This window comes from Carettochelys insculpta, chromosome 22 (genome assembly GCF_033958435.1).
Source record: "Carettochelys insculpta isolate YL-2023 chromosome 22, ASM3395843v1, whole genome shotgun sequence".
NCBI classification, from domain to species: domain Eukaryota; kingdom Metazoa; phylum Chordata; order Testudines; family Carettochelyidae; genus Carettochelys; species Carettochelys insculpta.
In genome coordinates this window covers 17,448,985-17,471,490 of record NC_134158.1, presented here as the reverse complement: position 1 = coordinate 17,471,490, position 22,506 = coordinate 17,448,985, and the positions used below count along the sequence as shown (strand labels likewise).

At 52.5% G+C, this 22,506-nt stretch overlaps 1 protein-coding gene across 1 annotated transcript in view; it reads left to right on the top strand.

Moving 5' to 3' along the window:
• Window positions 1–22,506, top strand: part of NKPD1 (NTPase KAP family P-loop domain containing 1) — a 33,623-nt gene that overhangs the window by 6,848 nt on the left and 4,269 nt on the right. Inside the window, 2 exon segments of the mRNA XM_075017910.1 lie at window positions 1,565–1,733; window positions 20,040–20,171. Coding sequence (XP_074874011.1) covers window positions 1,565–1,733; window positions 20,040–20,171 — 301 coding nt within the window.

The following is a 22,506-nucleotide window of genomic DNA, read 5'->3' as shown; positions in this document are numbered from 1 at the left end:
AGAGAAGTAGTTATTCCCCTCTGTTTGGCACTGGTGAGGCCACATCTGGAATATTGTTTCCAGTTTTGGGCCCCCAGTATAAAAAGGATGTTGAAGTAGTGGAGCAGGTTCCGCGGAGGGCAACAAAAATGATTAAGGGGCTGGAGCCCATGACCTGTGAGGAGAGGCTGAGGGATTTGGGCTTGTTTAGTTTACAGCAGAGAAGACTGAGGGATGATTTAATAGCAGCCTTCACCTTCCTGAAGGGGAGCTCTGGGTGAGAACCTGTTCTCAGTGGTGTCAGATGGAGTAATGCTCTGAAATTGAAGAGGGAGAGCTGTACATTAGGAAAAACTACTTCACCGGGGCTGGGGGAGGTGTGAAGCATTGGACTGTGTTGCCTAGAGAGGTGATGGACTCTCCATTCCTTGAGGTCTTTAAGTCTCGGCTTGACAAGGTCCTGGCTGGGATGACTTAGTGGGGGGTTGATCCTGCTTAAAGCAGGGGGCTGGACTAGATGACCTCCTGAGGTCGCTTCCAGCCCTAGGATTCTATAATTCTAAGTGAGGGAGGCAATCTGGGGTTTCCTTAGAGCAGCTGAATGACCCCTCTTTTCAGCGAACAAAAATGTTTAAGGCTACGTCAACACTAGCGAGATTTGTCACCAAAACTGGGGTTCTGTCACCAAAGCTCGTGAACCACCTACACACAAAATGTGTTTTGTCAACAGAAACCGTGGACAAAAAGCCCTGTAGCCGCTCCCCTGAGCCCTGCTGTTGGCAGAGTGGAGCAAAAGAGCGATCCACTTTTATGTGGGGATGCAATCTATCAACAGACGTTTTGTTGGAACCTCTCTTCTGAGAGTCACTTCTGTAGACAGATGCTTCTAGTGTGGATGTAGCCTAGAGGTCTAGAAAATATGAGCTATGAGAGCAGAGTAACCAAATTGGGTTTGTTTAGTTTGGAAAAGAGAAAGCTGACAGGGGACATGACAGCAGCTTTGCAGTACCTAAAAGGATGGTACAAGGAGGAGGGAGAAAAATTGTTCTCCTTGGCCTCTGAGGATAAGACAAGCAGCAATGGGCTTAGATTGCAGCAAGGGAGGTTTAGGCTGGATATTAGGAAAAATGTCCTGTCCATGTGGTTAAGCACTGGGATAAATGGTCTGAGGTGGTGTAGAATTTCAGTCATTGGAGATATTTACAAGCAGGCTGGATAAATAGCAAATAGGGGTTATACAGATGGTGCTTGGTCCTGTCCAGTTCTAGTAAACTATGATACTATGACCAATGCAACTCTCGCCCCTGCTCTTAGATACCATTTTGGTAACCCCTAGGGGCTGCCACCCCCTGAAATTTTAAATGGAAGGATCTGAAATGGTGAAACTGACCACTTTGAAACACTCTTTAGCCTTGAAATTGACCACAATGGCCCATCCCTTTGGCAGCAACCTAGTGATAGCAGAACCCTGTACGGCTACAGATTGCAGCCCCTCCCCGCTCACAGGCTCGTCTTTCATCCACATGTTCTGTGCGGGACTTGAAGCAGCTACGAAACTCACAGCCAGGTTTGTTCTTTTCCCCAGTTCTCCACCTACTTGGAAAGCCTGGTGGCTAGGCCTCCTGCTCCAACACCGATGAGGTCCAGTGATGAAGAAATCTCCTGCTTGGAAGAGGCTGCAGAACCTCCCAAGTGTGAGTGGAAAGGCTCAAAGGGGGAGGACGACTTCAGGGACTCAGCAGACAACGAGAAAGGTACATCCTGTGCCACAGGCCTGCTCTCCATTGTGCGGGGGAAATGGGAGCCCGGGAGAAAGCTTTAAAAACAACAAGCACCTTAGAAACTAGCTAATTCGATGTCCCGGAGGTGGGGGGAGCCAGCAGGCCCTGCCCCCCATCCCCAGTCAGATGCGACTCTTGCTCAGCAGGGAGAACAGACGGGTTATTAGTCGACAGGGACACAGAATCATCAGCACAGAAACCAGTAGGCAGCAGTACAATACATTTTGGGGAGAGAGCCCCAGAGCGGGGTCCCTGAGCAGGGGCCCCCTGGTCTTCTCCGTTTCCTCCCCAGCAAGCTGAGCTTGCCCCACTCCCAGCTGTCCGGTTCAAATTCCACCTGCCCAGCCCCGGGCCACTCCTCCATCCTTTGTCCTGTTTCTTGGGCAAAAGGTTATCTGGTCACTCCCCCGCCATGGCCTCAGGTTAGAAGGGCATTGGCCATTGTGTATGTGCAGAAACTCTCACACCTGAAACTCCCATTGCCAACTAGCCCTTGGTGCTGTGCCTAGGGAAACTGAGGCACACACCTGGGGATACTACAGGATGGTAGGAAACACGTGCAACCTCAGCAGGGGACTAAATTATTTTATATTTCAAAACAGCAGTTCTGCCGTGCAGACATTTGCAAAGTTATTTCAAAATAATGGGGCCTTATTTAAAATAACTCGCTGTGCAGACACGCCCTTCATATGTAACTTCACAAATCACAAGCCGTCCTGTGGCACCTTACAGACTAACTCATTTATTAGCTCATGAGCTTCCAGAGACCTTAAACGTGTTGTAGTTCTAAAATGGGACGACGCTGTGGGAGTCCCTGGCAGGCAAGTTCTCACGATTACTTCAGTGGAGTTTAGAGCATAGGAAGCTGGGAACTGGCAAGAGAGGGCTGTTGGCGGCCCAAACAGGAAAAGCCTCCCAGCCAGCTCTCACCAAACAGGAACAGCTAATAAAATGGACTTGCCGTAAAATTGAACATTTTTTATAAACTCCTGAAAGCAAATCCGTAAAGCGGCTGCCACAGCAGCCTGGTTATTATATCGAAGGGGAAAGGGAAAAACTCATGTTTAGGTAATACCAGTTAACTCTCTCTAACCAGAACGCTCTCACCTGGCCACATCCATAATCTGGCGTGACTTTACTTAGCCTGACAACCACTTATCATGGCCGTGGCCAAGCTTCCCATGGTCCCATAAAGTTTTTTTACCAGCCACCAGTCCTGGCTCTCAGTGTTCGGTGCTGTTATTTAGCTGTAATTTGCCCCGAAATGTCTTCTAAGAGCCCAGTGAGCAGTGGAAGTGTCGGTAATGCCGCCAGACAATATTGACCTCCCGTGGTCTGGCAAATTCTCTTGCCCAGCCCCAGTCAGGTCCTGAGGATGCTGGACAAGAGAGGGTCAAGCCGTAGCAGAGGCCTGACGGTTCAGACCGGATGCTTAAAGCTAAGCCTACCTCAGACAGCCGCCTGGTTTGCCAAGGAGCTGAGCACCTGGGCACTCTCATTAATTCCAGTGTAAACTGTGGATTGTCAGCACTTTGGAAATATCAGTTAATTATTTAGGTTCCTGAGTTCAATCCCTCCTCTTGCCCTTATTAGACAAGTTTGCTGATCTTTTGTCTCATTTCCAGTGCTAGAAGACTCTTCCACAGCAATTAGAAAACTCCATGGTGTTTATGTCAAGAGACTGAACTGGTTGGGCTGAGTGTGAGGCAATCGGATATTTGTCCTTGGTTGTGTACTTGTCTGATACTATTTCCTGATTACACCTTGTATGCAAGCGTTTTACATGCTGCAGCCTCAACCTGCCAGTGGGGAAAAGGGAGGAAAAACCTATTAACCCTTTTTATGCATATGGGGAAACAGAGGAACAAAGCATAGAAAGGACTTCCAAGGTGACACCATGAGTAGAGCGAACCTCAGAGCTGATCTAACTCATACATCCTTACACAGTTATTTCAGGCGTAGGATGATCGGAGAAGCAATAAAAGATCAGACCCTGGGCCCATTTGGTCCCACCTGTTGTCTGGATAGAGGCCAGAACCAAACGCTTCAGAGAAAGAGGCAAGAAATCCACATAATGGACCATTTAATAACATTATGCTCTTCTTCCTAGTCCCAGACGGTCAGTGATGGGCTTTAGTTCTAAAGCACAATGCAGGATGGCCAGTGGATGAATTCATACTGGCTAGTCTAATTGGGGATGACAGTCTCACGGAAATGACTCATCCTTTCTGAATCCTGAGACTCTCTTGACTTTGCTGTATCAAGCCAGGGAAATTCCACTGGCTAATTATAAGCTGTGCAAAAATGTTCCCTTTTATTAGCTATCGCTAATAATCAGTATTACACAACATACAGTTTAGTAGAGTTTCCTGGCCCAGGAGCGGTGGAGAGCTGGGAACCAGGTAGCAGTGTTGCACTGCTCACATTCCCGTCTCCCACAAGCACGGGAGCCAGGCTGCCGCCTGGTTCGCAGCTCACCACCAGTCCCAGGAGCTGGGAAACTAACCGGCACAGCAGCACTGGTCTGTTTCCCAGCTTCCTCAACTTGGGCAAAATTCAACTGACGTGGGTGCCCAGAATGCAACCTATGCACAGGTTTGGGGGGTTCCTGTATTCCATAATAACCTCAAAGAATTTGTTAAGAACAACTTACGCATCTGGTACAGTACAAGGCACAAAGCCCCTGGCCCCAGCGATTGCAGGCTTACGCTGCGGGGCGGGGAGGGTGTTGGGTTTTCTTTTAATGTCTTAAAAATATTGATAGCAGTAACCATGGCGTTGCGGATACTGTTCTATCAAAGACCAGATGAAATCACTGTGTTCACATCCTCTGCCCTCCTGTAGGACAGGGGCCACACAGCAATGCCTGTTGGAAATGGGTCCTATCCACCTTGATTTTAAAACTCGCCAGAGATGAAGAAGGTAGCGAAGGGCCTCTCCTGATGCAAGGATTTTTCTTTTGTTCCTCATACACTTAAAGAACTCCTTATTGCAGTAAAATGCTCGTCCCTGGCGACCCCGGGAGGTTGTCAGCTGTTCCAGTAATGCTCTGGCCAGGGCTCTGCATGCCATTGGGGTGCCTTACACCTGGCTGTGCCACATGGGGAGCCACTCTGGGCAGCTTGTCCATTTCTGTGCTGCAAACCGCTGTGGGTGGGCCAGGGCACCGTCCCGCATGAGAAGCTGCTCTGGGCGGCTTGCGTCTGGCTGTGTTGCATGGGCAGCCACGCTGGGCGGCAGATGAGCAGAGGAGGCACCAGCCACCTACCCCCGGGATGGAATGCTGGATAATTGACGTGGCCAGTTGTTTCAAGACCAGTTAACATAGAGGTTACCAAACTTTAGCCCTACCACTCACAGATTTTTCCCGGATGTCCTTTTGGCTTGGGCTGAGCTTTGTCTAGCTCCAATCCAGCCCCCGTTACAAAGTTCATTGCAGCAGCTCTTTTTAGAGGCAGGACAGGACTCTCCTCTTCCAGCTTCCACGTGGGGAAACTGAGGCACAGAGCGATTGAGACTTGCTCACGATCTCATGGGAGGGCTGCCGCAGAGCACGAACTAGAAGCCAGGGCTCTGGCTGAGCGTACAATCCGCCCTGCTGTCTACGTGCTGTGCTGAAGGTAGCGTAGGACTGGACAAAGTCAGTGCTGGGTTCTTGTAGAGGACATGTTGTGATGGAGTGGGGGGAGTGCATGTGTGGGTCAGGCTGGATGTCTGAGGCAAGCAGCAGCTCCCAGTGGCTAAGGATGACCCTGGGGCTACAACTGGCAGGTGACGCCTCTGCCTGAACAAAGAGCAGGGAGGAGCTGAGCTGGGTTTTGAATCGGGGGCGGGAGTGAGAGGCTAGGAAAAGGGAGAGCTGGAAGGCAGCCAGCCGGAGGAGGGGGAAAGCTACACCCCAGAGGGGCACCCCTCGGGGTCTTCTCCCCAGGACAGGTTGGAAGGACTGTCTCTGGCTGCTATGCTGTTGATTCTGTGAGAAACTGGACATCTGTTGCCTAATAAACCTGCGGTTGTACCTGCTGAGTGAGAGTCTCTCCTGCCAGCGGACGGGGTGCAGTGCAGGGGGACCCCTGAACCCCATCACACTGGTGTCAGAAGTGGGATGCACTGCACCCACGGATGAGCTCCCAGCAGTGGCTGACTGAGCACCAGAGAAGGAAGGAGTCTCACAAGAGCCAGAGGGGGAACAGAGCCATTCCTGCAGCTGCTGCTGGTGAGTGGATACCCCGGGAGATAGCGGGGAGATGGATTATACCCGACTCCTGAAGGCAGAGCTAGCGGGGCTGTGCAGAGAGAGGGGCCTGACCGTGGGGAAGGCGACCAAGGCCCAGCTGATTGCACAGCTGGAAGAGAATGACCGATCCGGGGGGGGCAGAGCCTGTCCCGGCAGAAAGTGGCCGGTCAGCCTCGGGAAGCGTTTCGGATTCTCCGACAGGAGCAGGGGCTCGACGCCGTCAGACAGACGCGGTGCCCGCCAGGTCGCGCTCAGCTAGCGGTGGTCCATAGCGGGCAGAGTCCCCCGCCGCAGAGCTGCGACGGCTGGAACTCGAGGTGAAATTAAAGGAACTGGAGCACCAGGAACGGGAAAGAGAGCGTGAGCACGAGCGCCAGGAACGAGAAAGAGAGCGTGAGCACGAGCGCCAGCTACAAGAGACACAGCGGGAAGAGAAAGAACGAGAACGGAAGGAGAGAGAGTGAGAGCGTGAGGAGAGAGAGCGAGAGCGGGAGCATGAGCGAACCATGGCAGAGGCGAGACGCCAAGAGGCCCCAGCTGCGGTAAGCGGGAAGAGGGCCAGACGGCTCGGGGTGGCCAGTCACTTGGAGACGCGTGTGCTGGCCCAGTGTCAGGACCCAGGGGACATGGACGAGTTCCTTACCGCCTTCGAGCGAGCCTGTGAGTTGCATGAGGTTCCCCCAGATGAGTGGCTCCGGCACCTCACCCCCTTGCTGGGCCAGAAGGGCGCAGCGGTGCTCAGCCAGCTGGTGGGGCTGCAGCCTGGGGACTATGAACGGTTCAAACAGGCCCTGCTGCATAAGTTCGGGCTGACTCCGGAGATGTACAAGAAGAAGTTCCAGGAGGCGCAGAAGAGGCCAGAGGAAACCCACGTAGATACAACCGCCCGCCTGAAGCAATACTACCAGAAGTGGGCGTTCGGAATGGGAGTCCAGTCCGTAGAGGACCTGATCGAGCTGGCGGTCGTGGAGCGATTCTACGAGATGTGTGCACCTGACCTGAGGGTGTGGCTCGTGGACCGGAAGCCAGGGGACTCACATGATGCAGGGAAACTGGCAGATGACTTCACAAACAGCCGAGCCAGGTTTGAAAGTGAGCCCCACAAAGAGAGGGAGTCTCGGAGAGAGAGGGAGTCCCGGAGGGAGAGGGAGTCCTGGAGAAACCGAGAATCTCAGAGAGACCGGTCCCTAACTGTACGACAGAGGGGACCACCTCTTGGGCAAGCCCAGGAAAGAGGGGCCAGCCACCCACCCCCCAGAGAGCCAAACAGAGCCCGGACAGAGCAGCCGGCCCGAGGGACACAACAAGACCCAGGCTGTTATCACTGTGGGCGAAAGGGGCATAGAGCAGCCCAGTGCCCCAGGCTCCCAGACAGGTTGAGCAGGCCGGGGGGTCATGGAGTCAACTGGGTGGGGTCCCAGAAGCCAGAGGGGCTGGCGGCCAAGGCGAGTGGTGCTGACAATGGGCACTCGGATTGGGCCGAATCCGCCCCACAGACCAGCTCCTCAGGGGGACCAAATGCTCAGAGGCCAGTTTACAGAGTGGGGGCAGCGCTACCTCTGTGGAGCAAGTGTCTCAAACCCCTCGAGGTAGACGGGAAAAAGGTCACGGGGTTCTGGGACACAGGCGCTGACGTGACGCTGGCCCGACCCGGGGTGGTGGCACCGGGTTGCATGATACCCGATTCCCACCTGACGATAATAGGAATTGATGGGACCCCTTTCAAGGTGCCCATGGCGAGGGTGCACCTGAAATGGGGGAAGAAGGAAGGCCCCAAGGAAGTGGGCGTGCACAGCCATTTGCCGGCGGATGTACTGATGGGGGCTGACCTGGAGAACTGGCAAGGTGAACGCCCTCGTGCCCTTGTCCTGACCCGTAGCCAAAGAAAATGAGGGGTGCGCTCCCCAGATTCAGGGGTACAGGCCCAGCCAAAGTCACAGGAGCCACAGGGGCCAACCCTGAGAGAAAGGGGGCCCCCAAAAACCAGATCTCACAGGCCGGGGTGCTGGAGCCAGGCAGGGATGGGGAAGTAGCCTCCGCTCCTGCCCGAGCGGAAGAATTCCAGGCAGAGCAGCAGAGAGACCCCTCCTTGCAGAAGCTGAGGGAACTGGCCAGTCTCAGCCCAGCTCCACAGCTGGGGGAGGGCTGCAGGGAGAGATTCCTGTGGGAAAAGGGATTCCTGTACTGGGAATGGGCTCCCAGACGCAAAGCGGAGCCATGGAAGGTCCAGAGGCAACTGGTGGTTCCCCAAAAGTACCGGCGCAGGCTGCTGTACCTAGCCCATGATGTCCCGCTCGCAGGACACCAGGGGATCCACCGCACCAGGAGAAGGTTGTTACAGAACTTTTTCTGGCCAGGGATCTTTGCAGCTGTCCATCTGTATTGTCTGTCCTGCGATCCCTGCCAGAGGGTGGGGAAGAGCCGGGACAAGGGGAAAGCTGCCTTGAGGCCACTGCCCATCATAGAGGAGCCTTTCCAGAAAGTGGCTATAGACATAGTGGGCCCCTTCAGCAAGGCAACGCGTTCGGGGAAGAAATATATTTTGGTAGTGATAGATTTTGCCACGCGATACCCAGAAGCAGTGGCCTTGACCTCTATCGACGCTGACACCGTGGCAGATGCACTGCTGTCCATTTTCAGCAGAGTGGGGTTCCCCAAGGAGGTCCTCACAGATCAGGGGTCCAACTTCATGTCGGCCCTACTGCAAAGCTTGTGGGACAAGTGTGGGGTCCGGCACACCTGGGCCACAGCCTACCACCCGCAGACCAATGGGCTGGTGGAGAGGTTCAATGGGACTCTGAAGCAGATGCTGAGAACCTTCATGAATCAATACCCCCATGACTGGGACAAGTACTTACCCCACCTGCTGTTTGCATACAGGGAGGTGCCCCAGGAATCCATGGGGTTCTCCCCGTTTGAGCTGCTGTACGGAAGGAGGGTACGGGGACCCTTGGACTTGCTCAAAGAAGAGTGGGAGGGGACGGCCTCTCCTGAAGGGGAGTCAGTAGTACAGTATGTACTGACCTTCCGGGAAAAACTCACCGAGCTCATGGGCCTGGCCAGGGAGAACCTCTCCATGGCCCAAAGGAAGCAAAAGGTCTGGTATGACCGTAACGCCAGGGCCCGAGCCTATGCCACCGGGGATCAAGTGATGGTCCTTGTACCTGTGTGGCGGAACAAGCTGCAAGCGGCCTGGGATGGGCCCTTCAAGGTTGTCAAACAGCTAAATGACGTGAATTATGTGGTGGAACTGTCGAACCGGGCCCACAGCCACCGGGTCTATCATGTGAACATGATGAAACCTTACTGGGACAGACAGAACTTGGTGCTGGCCGTGTGCAGACACTGGGAGGGGCAGGGGGATGATCCCTTGGTGGATTTACTCACAAGGACTGGAGCCGGCTCCTTGCTGGAGTCTATTCCCCTCTCAGACCAGCTGACCCCTGCCCAGCAGACGGAGATCAAGGAGGTGCTGCATTCGCATCAACAGCTGTTCTCGGACAGACCCGGACGCACTGACCTGGCTGTCCACCGAATAGAGACAGGCACCCACGCCCCTATCAAGTGTGTGCCATTCAGAGCCACAGGGAGGACGGCTCAGGACATAGAGCGGGAGGTTGAAGACATGCTGGCTCTGGGGGTGATCCAACCCTTGTCCAGCCCCTGGGCCTCTCCCGTGGTGTTAGTCCCTAAAAAAGATGGGTCTGTTCGGTTTTGTGTGGACTATCGCAAGCTTAACGCCATCACTGTCTCGGACGCCTACCCCATGCCCAGGCCTGATGACCTTTTAGACAAGCTGGGAGGAGCCCATTACCTCACCACCATAGACCTCACCAAGGGGTACTGGCAAGTGCCATTAGACCAAGATGCCCGGCTGAAGTCGGCTTTCATCACTCCTGTGGGGCTCTACGAGTTCCTGGTCCTGCCCTTTGGCCTCAAGGGGGCACCCGCTACCTTCCAGCGTCTGGTGGACCAGCTACTGAAAGGGATGGAGAGCTTTGCCCTGGCTTACATGGACGACATTTGCATCTTCAGCCAGACGTGGGAGGACCATGTGTCCCAGGCCAAGCAGGTGCTGGACCGACTCCAGAAGGCCGGGCTGACTATCAAGGCAGGGAAGTGCAAGGTGGGAATGGCTGAGGTGACCCACCTGGGCCACAAGGTGGGCAGCGGCTGCTTAAAGCCAGAGCCAGCTAAAGTGGAGGCTGTCAGAGATTGGCCAACACCCCAGACTAAGAAACAGGTCCAGGCCTTCATTGGGATGGCGGGGTACTACCGGAGGTGTGTGCCCCACTTTAGCTCCATCGCAGCCCCCCTCACGGAGCTGTGTAAAAAGGGAAAGCCTGACAAGGTGGTCTGGACCGAGCAGTGCCAAGAGGCCCTCTGCGCGCTGAAGGAGGCTCTGGTCAGGGCCCCAGTGCTGGCAAATCCAGACTTCAACAAGCCCTTCCTGGTGTTCACCGATGCCTCAGACGTGGGGCTGGGGGCAGTGCTAATGCAGGTGAATGACAAAGGGGAGAAACACCCCATCGTGTACCTGAGTAAGAAGCTGCTGCCCCGGGAGCAGAACTACGCGGCCATAGAGAAGGAATGTCTGGCCATGGTGTGGGCACTGGGGAAGCTGCAGCCGTACCTGTTTGGACGGCGTTTCACCGTGTACACCGATCACTCACCCCTGACCTGGCTGCATCATATGAAAGGGGCCAACGCCAAGCTCCTGCGGTGGAGTCTGCTCCTGCAGGACTACGACATGGAGATGGTCCACGTCAAGGGGAACAACAACACCATAGCCGATGCCCTGTCACGCAGGGAGGGCCCCGAACTTCCCCAGGTCACTGGCTAAGTGACCCCGCTCAGTGCGGTCTGGAAGGGGGGAGAGATGTGATGGAGTGGGGGGAGTGCATGTGTGGGTCAGGCTGGATGTCTGAGGCAAGCAGCAGCTCCCAGTGGCTAAGGATGACCCTGGGGCTACAACTGGCAGGTGACGCCTCTGCCTGAACAAAGAGCAGGGAGGAGCTGAGCTGGGTTTTGAATCGGGGGCGGGAGTGAGAGGCTAGGAAAAGGGAGAGCTGGAAGGCAGCCAGCCGGAGGAGGGGGAAAGCTACACCCCAGAGGGGCACCCCTCGGGGTCTTCTCCCCAGGACAGGTTGGAAGGACTGTCTCTGGCTGCTATGCTGTTGCTTCTGTGAGAAACTGGACATCTGTTGCCTAATAAACCTGCGGTTGTACCTGCTGAGTGAGAGTCTCTCCTGCCAGCAGACGGGGTGCAGTGCAGGGGGACCCCTGAACCCCATCACACATGTGCATTTCGAAGGGAAGCCTGTAGCTGGTGCTCTGCATGGGGGAGACCAGCAGCTGCCTTGTGGATGCCCTGGAGAGGAGGGAGCAGAATTCAAAGCTATGCAGTGACTTTTCAAACAAAGTCAGAAGCCAAATGGCACTAATCCAGCAGCTGGAGCTTTACAAAATATCCAATATTGCAAAACTCATGAAAAATCCAGGACAGCTGCCAACACAGAGCAACTGTCCATCCCCTCCCTAGATCCTCAGCCCACGAATGGTCATCTCATCTGACCTCCTGGCCAGTGCAGGCCAGAGAGCTGCCCCCAGATCATCCCTAGAACAACTCCTAACACAGCTGGTACTTCCGCCATTGGCTCTCTGCCCACCATTTCCTGAGCTCCCACAATCCATGCTCAAGTAGCAACATGGCTTCTCCCTTTCTAAAGGCTGGAGCCTGGCTTGCCAATGGGGGGAAGGAGTAAAGCGCCCCTAAGCTGCGTGATTCAAAAGGGCCCAGGGCTCCCAGCCACTGATACTACACTGGGCCTTTTAAATCCCAACTGGAGCGCACCAGGCAGCGCTGAGGGCTGGAGTTAGAGAGGGTGCTACCATACAGGGGGCACTGAGGGCTGGCTGCCCCCAGACACGCCCCTTCTGCGGGTGCAGAGCCGCCCTGTGCACCTTGCCCTGGGGCTCAGCCATTCAGTCCACCCCCCCAGCTGAAGGAGAGAGACACTTGCAGGCCGAGTCATTAACCTCTTCTGGTAGGGCTGCCCTGCCATTAAGGACCTGTGGCCGGCTCATGTTGGCTGATGAAAGTTCACAGGGCTTGAGCCAAGGGCCTGTTGGATTGCTGTGTGGATACTGAGGCCCGAGCAGAAGCCCAGGTTCTAGGATATCGTGAGGGGCCAAAAACTTCCTCACCCTGCGATTAAACAGCCTCTTAGCCTGAGTCACCTTAGAGGGGCCAGCGGCAGGTTTCTAACTGCACGGTACACCTACCCTCAAGGTCCCCCATGTGATGAGACTACAGGCCCTGCTGAGCACACAGCCAAGTGAGTCTGGAACAGAGCTAGCAGGGAGCACAGCTCAGACTGCTCTCTGCCGGGACCTGGAAAGGCCAGGCCCCTTTGGGCAAAAGTAAATCCCTCAGGTTAGGCATGTAACACTCCGACCATCCATGGCTCTGTCATGCCACTATGGAAAAGAAGAGAGAAGAGAGCGAGAGATAGGTGGCATTGGGGGAAGAAGAAAGACTGAGGGAACGTGGAAATAGAGGAAGAAGGTGGTTTAAAAGGACAGGTTTCACAGTGTGGCTGAAATCACAGTCTAGTCTGTTTTGCTGCTGTGCAGAATCTGCATGCGAAGCGAATGCAGAATTCACAGGAATGGTGTGGGACTGCATCCACCTAGTCCTGCTTTCTAATTGGTCACTGGCACCTGCAAGTCCCGTGTGCATAACTGCAATAACTGTGTAAATTAAAAAGCTGCCTCTTTTGCGCATGAACACTTTACAGACCCAGACACTTTTACTAACTCAATTTCCTCTTCTGCATCGCTCTCAAAACCTCAATTAAAATTGAAAAAAAACTTCAGATTCGTTCTTCTTCTAGTGTAAATAATCATAGAGCTCTAGAACTGGGAGGGACCTCGAGATATCCAGTCCAGTTCCCTGCGGTCTCGGCAGGACCAGGCACCATCTAGATCATGCCTGAGAGGTGTTTATCTAACCTGCTCTTAAATATCTCCAAAGGTGGAGATTCCAGAATCTCCCTAGGCAATTTATTCCAGTGTTTAACCACTCTGACAGTTAGGAAGCTTTTTCTTAAGCTCATCATATCCTCAGAGGTTAAAGAGAATAATTTTTCTCCCTCCTCCTTGTAACAATCTTTTAGGTCTTTGAAAGCTGTTATGTCCTCTCTCTCTTCTCTGTCCCGAACTAAACCAGGGTATGTCTATGCAGCAGCCTTATTCTGAAAGAAGCTATTCCAGAATAATGCTTCTACACACACACACACACACACACACACACACACACACACACACACACACACACACACACACACACACACACACACACACACACACACACACACACACACACACACGTATTTTGAAATAGCAGTTAGCTATTTCGAAATACAACATCTATACACAGGAAGCCTATTTTGAAATAGACATTGGAATAGGCTCTATTCCCTGTCTTAACAGCCGCTGTTTTGAGATAGGCACTATTCCTTGTAGACTGAGGTTTACCAATTGCAAAATAACGTAACTGTTATTTTGAATTTATTCTGAAATCGCAGTTGCATCGTGAAGAAGCTAGGACAGTTATTTTGAAATCACAGCTGTTATTGCAAAATAACTATGCTGTGTAGATACACCCCTAAGTCTTCTAGTCTTCCCTCATAAATCACATTCTCTAGACCTTTCATCATTTTTGTTGCTCTTCTCTAGAATTTCTCCACATCTTTCTGGAAATGTGGGGCCCAGCATGGGACACAAAACTCCAGATGAGGCCCAATCAGTGCAGAGCAGAGCAGAAGAATTGCTTCTTGTGTTGTGTTTATACCACTCTGGTTAACACAACTCAGAATGATATTTGCAGCAGTGTCACACTGGGAACTCATATTTTGCTCGTGGTCCACTATGACCCCTAGATTCTTTTCTGCAGTACTCCTCCCGGGACAGTCATTTCCCATTTTGTATGTTTGAAACGGATTGTTCCTTCCTAAGTGGAGCACTTTGTCCATATTGAACTTCAGCCTATTTATCTCAGGCCATTTCTCCAGTTTGTTTGCATCTCTTTGAAGTAGGACCCTATCCTCCAAAGCACTTGCAACCCCTCCTAGTTGAGTACCACCCACAAACTTTATAAGCTTGCTCTCTATGCCATATCTAATTATTTTATGAGGATATTGAACAGAACCAGTCCCCAAATTGATCCCTTCAGAACCCCACTTGTTGTGCCTTTCCAGCAGGACTGTGACCCATTGACAACTACTCTCTGAGACCGGTTATCCCACCTGTTATGCACCTTATAGCATTCCCATCTACAATGTGTTTCCCTAGGTTATTGCTAAGAAAGTCATGCAAGACTGTACAAAATGCTTTACTAAAATCTGGGTATACTACAGCTTCTGCTTCCCTCTTAGCCACAAGGCTTGTTTTCCTCTCAAAGAGAGCTGTCAGGCTGGTTTAACATCATTTGTCCTTGACAAATCCACACTGACTGTTGCTTACCTTATCTTCCAGCTGTTTGCAGATAGATACTATAATTATTTGCTCCATTATCTTGTGGGCTGGAGAAAAAAAAACAACCTGGAGTCGTAGAAATGGGATGAAATTTAACAGAGCACAGTGCAAGGTCATTTGCCTGGAAACTAACAACAAGAACTTTTGCTGTAAGCAGAATTTTTTGCTAGTTCAGCAGTGGCAGTGGCTTTAAATTGCCACAGGAGCCCTGCTCTGCATGCTCCATGAAGCTCTGGCGGAGGGGGGGCCCAGCACCGCAGTCCAGGGACACTGAAGACTGCCTGCTCTGGCCCTCCCCCTTCTGCTTGAGGCCACCACCACCACTGCCTAGGGAACTAGGGAAGCTGTCAGCCCCCACGGGTTGTATTAGTTCATCCCAGGGTGATAATAAACCACCAAAAAAAGCTAATGATAGAAGTGTTACAGCCCTTATACAAGGCATGGCTGAGACCTCATCCTGAGTCCCATGAGCAATTCCGGGCTCTTGTGTTTAAGAAAGGGCAATTCAAACAGGAGAGAGCAATGGACAAGATCAAGGAAGAGGCAGAAGGGACATCTGTGCACAGGAAAAGAATAAACAACTTGAGGTTCATGAATGATATAGTTATCATTGAGGAAGATGAGGAGAAGCTAGCGAAAACGGTGCGGGTGTTAAATAAAGAAGGAAAGTGGTACGGACTGATTACAAATATCGATAAAACAAAAACAATGGTATTTGGAGATAAGGAAACAGGAAGGAAGAGCAGCATTAATGGTATTGAACTAGAAAATGTAGAGAAGTTCACATATCTGGGGAGCAGCATAACGTACGATCTAGAATAGTAACAGAGAGAAATAGTAACAGAGAGAAAGCCGTTTCAGTCTATATACTACCAAAACAAAAAAGCAGTCCAGTAATGTGTTGAATCTGAATATGAAAGAGAGTTCAAATCAAGGATGGCCTGATCAGTACCACACTGTACTGAAAACCCACTGGTAGCTATACTTACCTACACCCTTCTAGCTTCCATCCTGCACACATAACTAGATCCATTGTTTTCAGTCAAGCCCTTAGGTACAGTCGCATTTGCTCTGATCCTACTGACAGAGACCAAAAACTACAGGACCTTTATCAAATATTCGTAAACCTGAATTACCCACCAGGAGAAGTAAAAAAACAAATCGACAGGGCCTGACGAATACCCAGAGACCAGCTACTCCAAGATCGGCCCAAAAAAGCCAAGAATAGAACACCACTGGTCATCACCTACAGCCCCCAAACTCAAACCACTGCAACGAATTATTAAAGAGCTATCACCTATCCTTAATCAGGATGCCACACTCCAGAAGGCTCTAGGTGACAGGCCTGTTCTCTCCTACAACCTCCCAACCTTATGAGGATTCTCACCAACAGCCACAGTTTATACCGCAGGAACACCAGTCCTGGGACTTTTCCTTGCAACAAAGCCCGCTGCCAGCTTTGTCCACATATCTATTCTGGAGATACCATCACTGGACCTAACCAGGTTATTCACAGAATCATGGACACATTCTCATGTTCCTCAACTAACATCATATATGCCATCATGTGCCAACAATGCCCAGATGCTTTGTATATTGGACAGACTTCAAACTCTCTTAGCCAAAGAGTTAATGGGCACAAAACAGACATAGAAACACGCCTGATCCACAAACCTGTTAGCTGGCATTTTAATGGAGTGGGCCATTCTGTTAATGACTTAAGAGTTTGTGTGTTACTGCAGAGAAATTTTCACAACACCTTTCAAAGAGAGGCTGCTGAACTCTCTTTCATATTTAAATTCGACACATTAACACATGGTTCGAATCGAGATTGGAATTTTCTGGGTCACTATAGGGGCTCGTTTGCATACTTGGCTTAATGTAATTCTTGACTCCTCCCCCTTCTGCCACTCTACTCTCTGATTTGCTCACCCTGATCATTTTTTTTCTGACTTGTCTACCTTGATTACTGTTTTTGGCTCTCTGTGCCTTAAACATTGAGTCTGTTCTGATATGGCTATGGTCTGAAGAAGTGGGGCTGCCCACGAAAGCTCACCTAATAAATTATTTTGTTCATCTTTAAAGTGCTACTTGACTGCTTTTTTGTATGCTCTAGACTGTAAGAAGGAAATAGCTACTAATATAGCAAAAGCAAGAGCGAGTTTGAAGGTGATGGATAAGATGTGGAAAAGCAAAGCGATTAGCTTAGGAACGAAGCTGAGTGTCTTGAAAACGTGTATTCAGCAGCATGTTGTACAGATGTGAGACACGGGTGATAACAAAAGATTCAAAAAGAAGAATATTGGCATTCGAAAGGAATTGTTCTAGAAAGATTCTGAAAATAGGATGGATGCAGAAGGTCACCAATGAGGAACTATATAGAAAGATACAGCCAAAAGAGAACCTGCTGCGGAAGGTTATAAAACAGAAGCTACAAATATTTGGGCATATTTGCAGACTGAACGGCGAACGAAAAATCAAGGCCCTGGTATTCGGCATAATGGCCAGTTTGACTAGGAGAGGCCGACCCCACAGAGAATGGGTAGATGAGATAGTAGATTGGTGTGGAGCTAGTCTACAGAAACGAAGCCACTCCAGGCTGGACAGGGACAGATGGAAGGAAATAGTGAGCAAGGCATCAGACACCAACAGGTGCTGAGCCTAGGGTTATTGATGATGATGATGATGATGAATTTAGACAGGAACACAAGGGTTACTAGGATGATCAGAGGAGTGGAAAACCAACCTTAGGAGAAGAGCTGGGCTGGTTCAGCCTAACCACACAAAGCTGAGGGGAGATAAGATTGCTGCTATCAATACGTGGGAGGGATAAACATCAGGGAAGGAGGGGAGTTTGTATAAGCACCAGTGTTGACACAAGAACAAAGGCCACGATTGAGGCACCTGCTTCAGGTGTACACTGACTGCTTATCCCTGACCAGGCAGCATCAAACGAAGGGGGCCAACGCCAAGCTCCTGAGGTGGGAGTCTGCTCCTGCAGGAGTAGGACATGGAGGTGTGCGCCAGGTTAAGGGGAACAGCAATGTTAGAGCTGATGCCCTGTCACACAGGGAGGGTCCAGAGCTTCTCCAGGTCACTGCCTAAGCGACCCCGCTCAGTTCGAAGTGGGGAGAGATGTCATCCACACTGTTAGGGTTGGAATTAAAGCACAGTTTCTAAGCACCAAAGGAGGGAAGTTCTGGGGCAGCCTGCCCAGCGGGGGCAGAAAAACCCAGCTGGTCTGAAGGTTGAGCTTGATAAGATTCTGGAGGAGAGGGATAACAAGGTTGCATGGAGCTGATTGGTAACTCCTGGTCCCAGGCCCACAGCCAGTCTCCCCCCGCCAGACTTTGTCCCACTCACCAGCAAGAGGTATCACTTTGTCCCACCCCTGCCTGGGCTCAAGTTACATTGTGTACCTATGGGAAATTATCACACCAAAATTCCCATCACCATGTAAACATTGGGGAAACTGAGGCACACGCACAGGGTTACTAGAGGACAGTAGAGCTCACAAGCAATATCGCAGAGCAAATAAAATCCTTCACAAGCACAATGGTCCCTTCTGACCTTAAAGCGTCTGGGCTCCTGGATTTATGTTGGTATTGATGTTGGAATGCCTTTGGTTTACATCAGAAGATCTGGCCCTTTAAAGCTAACATAGTATTCCCTATTTGCCTTCATTGATCGTTTATGTTGACTGATCTGCTGGCTTGTAGTCAGTTTCACATGCTCATTTGCCTGTATTTGCAAACGGCTCTTGGTTTCGGGTTACAGACCTGGTAGGGAAAGTTTAATTCCACAATAAAACCTAGTTTGCAGTGGAATTAAAGAAAGACCGAACAGAACCCATTCTAGTGACCTTAAATCATTCACCACCTGGTTTGTATAAACCTGAACTGTGGGCCCGGAACAGACCTGTCTGAAAAGGAACTGAGTTGGGGGAAGTAAATGGGAGGGATGGTGTTTGAAGTCAAAACAAGCGTTGGCAGGGTAGAAGCTGCCAGAGGAAGCCTGCGTGGGAGTGGGGTTGGAACGAACTGTTTTCAGTGGACGTCAATTTGCACAGCTTTGGTTTTGAAACAGCAAAGGGTTAAAGCAGGACTGTGCTCGGAATGGAGACAGTCATTCTAGTGGCATTGGGGGCCACGCATTGTCAAAGGGGGCCGGGAGGGACAAAGGACAGATTTGACAGGCTCCTGGGCAGGTGAAGGGCTGACTCCACGCTCCTGGAAGCGGTGCGGCCTCAAGCAGAAGGGACGGGGCGGTGGCAGCCAGCCCTCAAGTTTTGCCCAGAGCTGAACCCCTCCTCCTAGCAGCCTGGAGCTTGCAGCTCCAGTGGGGATTTAAAGGGCCTGGAGCTCCGTCTGCTGCCACTTCTGGGGTTCTTCGGGCGTTCACTGCAACCAGTGGTCATGTGTAGGCTTCGATAACTTCCATACATGCTGTGCAAACAAAGATCCCGGCACGTAGGCCGTCTGCCTAGCAAAGCTGCAGCAGTCAGCTCCATATTTCACTCCGTCCCAGAAAAGCGGACAAGGCAAAGAACGACTCACTGGCTAAATTCATTGCTCCAAGGAAGCAGCCCAGGGTCTGGATTTAAGCAGAGCTGCTGCACAGCCATTGCCTACCCATAGCCTGGTGGAAAGGAGTCATCTCTCAGAGCCTGGTTCTCTTCTGCATCCAGTTTATGTTGGGTACAGCAGCAGTGGGAGCTGTCAAGGGGCCACCTCCCTGGTCCCCCATCCTGGCTAGCCCCATTTGAGTGCGGGGAGGTTGCGGCTCCCCGGGGACCATAAGCCATTGGAATTGCAATGCATTTTGTGCTCCTGCCCTGGGCCTCCGAGCTGGGTGGGAGGCATAGGAGACGTTGTACCTGCTCTGCCTGCTTCTAGCTCCTCTAGCTGGGGAGTTACTGGAATTTTCTGCTCCCGTTGTGCTGCCTGCGCACTGAATGAGGGGGCCCCGGGTGAGGCTTGGGCCTGGAACGAGCATCCTCTCAGCAGGGGCTCCGTGGTTCATTAGCAGGTGCTGAGCTGAGGAGCCCGAAGGATGAGCGGCCGACATTCGTTATGCTGCGGAAAGAGTAAAACACGTTCCCTGCAAAAAGAGTTGCTGTGCTGAGCTGCTGAGGCTCTTCGAGAGCCTGAGAACAGGCTCCCAGCCAGGGTTGCCTCTGATTTTTTCCATCCCTGGGCAGAATAAATTTTGTTACATGCACCGAGGCATGAGCAGAGGGGCACCACCGGTAGAAACACACGCTGCCGGCTGTGGGCGCTCTGCTCATCTGCTGGGTGGCACCTGGCTCTCTCCTGGGCAGCCACCCAGGTATTCAGCTTACAAGGAACACTGGTGCCAGCCACTGGCCCTGTGCATTCCCAGGAGCTCTCACAGGTCCTGTCCAGCCCAGCCACACCCTGGTTACAATGGCGGGGGTGGGGAGGGCTGTAGAGGCAGCAGGTGTGTTTATTTCTCTGCGTTTACAGCCGTCTCTCCTTCCACAGATTTCCTGACCGAAGATGATATCTACTGCAGCTGCCTCTCCAAGACGCTGCTGCACACCTCCACGCCTGTCACCATCGGCTTCTACTGCCCCGTTGGGAGCCGCTTTCATTCGCTGCTTGATAAAATTACAGGTGGGCCCCGTGGGGTTTCCCTGCCAGGAGAACTGGTGCTTTCAGAGAGGAAGGAATAGCCAGGCGGCGCTGGGTGGAGCAGGGCAGGCTGACACGCCACGAGCTGCAGGGAGAGAGGAAGGAACGTCAATATACCTCCACCCAGGAGTCGTGGGTGACCCCTGGGCTTGAGGCAGCAAGCACTCCCAGCCCTGTGGCTACTGGCCTCTACCCTGGCCTCCCCGGATACACACACAATGGGGCCACTGGCTCCCAACCCGGGAGAGTGCAGCCCTAGCGCTCCAGGGAGCCGGCATGCACTGCAACGCAGCCCCCAGTGACATACAGGCACTGCCAGGTGAGGCAGTTTGCAAAGGCATCACCTTCCCCTGCCTACAATACCAGCCCCGCCCCCATGCACTCACCCACCCAGCAGTCAGCTGGGCATCGTGTGCAGCTGCCTCTGATCTGCTGCAGAGGGTAACAAGCTGCCAGCTCCTTGGGGTCTGGTAGGAGACGCAGCAAGCCTGGGACTCTACAGTCCTCCATGCGTTCCCAAGAATGAGCGTATGGGGCAAGCAGCAGCGAGATCGGCACGTTGGAGTGCAGGGCACAAAAGGTGCCATTGCCCTGGGCACGACGGCTTTACTGTACCAACAAAGCACGATAGCCTGGAATCCTGCCCTCCCCAACCCGTCCTCCAGTCCCACCTCCCATGCTGTAGGTTACCCAGCCTTCCCTCCGTGACCAGCTGCTCCTGCACGCAGACACCAGCCCCCCTTTGGCACAGCTCCCTCCCCTACCATTCTTTGGAGAGCGTGGAGCCGTCACCAGGGCAAACAATCATCAAGGGGTTAACACAGCAGTACCCAGGAATGAGCCAGCTGACTTAGTACAGTGTTGAAGGTGACCCAGCTACAACAAATTCTTCTCTAGGGTAACACTCTGGCCAATATACAGTCTTTGCGCTGGTTGAACTTTAGTAGAACCACCAAGTTACAAACACCTTAGGGAAGGAGGTGGTTCATAATGCTGAGCAAAACATTACGGCGGCTCACTCAGAAGTTTGCCACTGACTGGTGACTTAATACAGCTCTCAAGAGTCTAACGCCAGTACCAGCCAAATGAGTTGAAACTATAGTAAAGAGTTGCCAGACACATAGCTGACCATAACTTGTAGGAGAAAAGGCAACATGGTTTCTGCAAAGGGAAATCACGCGTTACTAATCTACTAGAGTTCTTTAGTTGGGGGGATCACTAAGCATGTGGACCAGGGGGATCCACTGGACGTAGATTTCCAGAAAGCCTTTGACAAAGTCCCTCACCCAAGGCTCTTAAGTAAAGTAAGCTGTCGCAGGCTAAGAGGGAAGGTCCCCTCATGGATCAATAACTGGTTCAAAGCCAGGAACCAAAGAGCAGGACTCAACAGGAAGTTTTCAGAATGGAGAGTAGTAACTACTGGTGTCCCCCAAGGGTCCGTACTGGGACCAATCCTATTCAACCTATACATAAATGATCTGGAGAAGGGGGTAAACAGTGAGGTGGCAAAGCACTGGAGGCCCTCCCCCCGCCCCCCCACTCTGTGCCACTCACACCCCCTTACCAACAGGGCTGCAGATTACTGCTGCTCTGCCACGCTCTCCCCACCTGCTGAGTCTCACTTCCCCAGAGGCAGCAAGAAACAGAGCAGAGTGCTGCTCACGCGACCCATGTGTTGAATGTGGTGGCGGGGGGTGTGCGAGGGAAGACAAGCCCCTGCTGCCACCAACCACCACTGCTGCGCCCTGCCCCACGTCACCCTCCCACCATCCTCCGTAGGCCAGCTGGTGCGGCTGCCGTGGGGCTCCCACAAGAGCAGGGTCGGGGACGGCCACCCCACCTTGTCCTATGGAGGAGACGGCGCTCAGCGCACCCGCTCCTGACTGAGTCTCGCTTGCGGTTTGCTCTCCACCAACTTATACCAGGGTCCACATCCCTCTCACGCCACGGTGCCCTCCCTTCAGGGTACTGCCCCATGGCAGTGCCCCCTCTCCCTGGGTCCTCCCCTCCTGGGGAAGCCCAAACCCCCATACCCGCCTGGAAGTGAGGTCAGGCCAGAGCTGCCCAGCTCTGCTGGCCCTTCCCCCAACAGCCCTGCTCTGTCTCAGGGACCCCCTGTAGCTTCCCAGGGAGCCGGGAGCAAGAGTCTGCTGTTTTCTCCTCCTCTCCTGGAGCCCCAGCTGGGCCCTAACTGGCAGCTAATTGCCTCAGCCGCTGGCACCACAAGCTCAGCCTCTCCCAGCGCCAGCTTTAACCCTTATCCTCCTGGAGCGGGGTGACCACCCTGCTACGATCGGGAAAGACCACAGTTAGGATT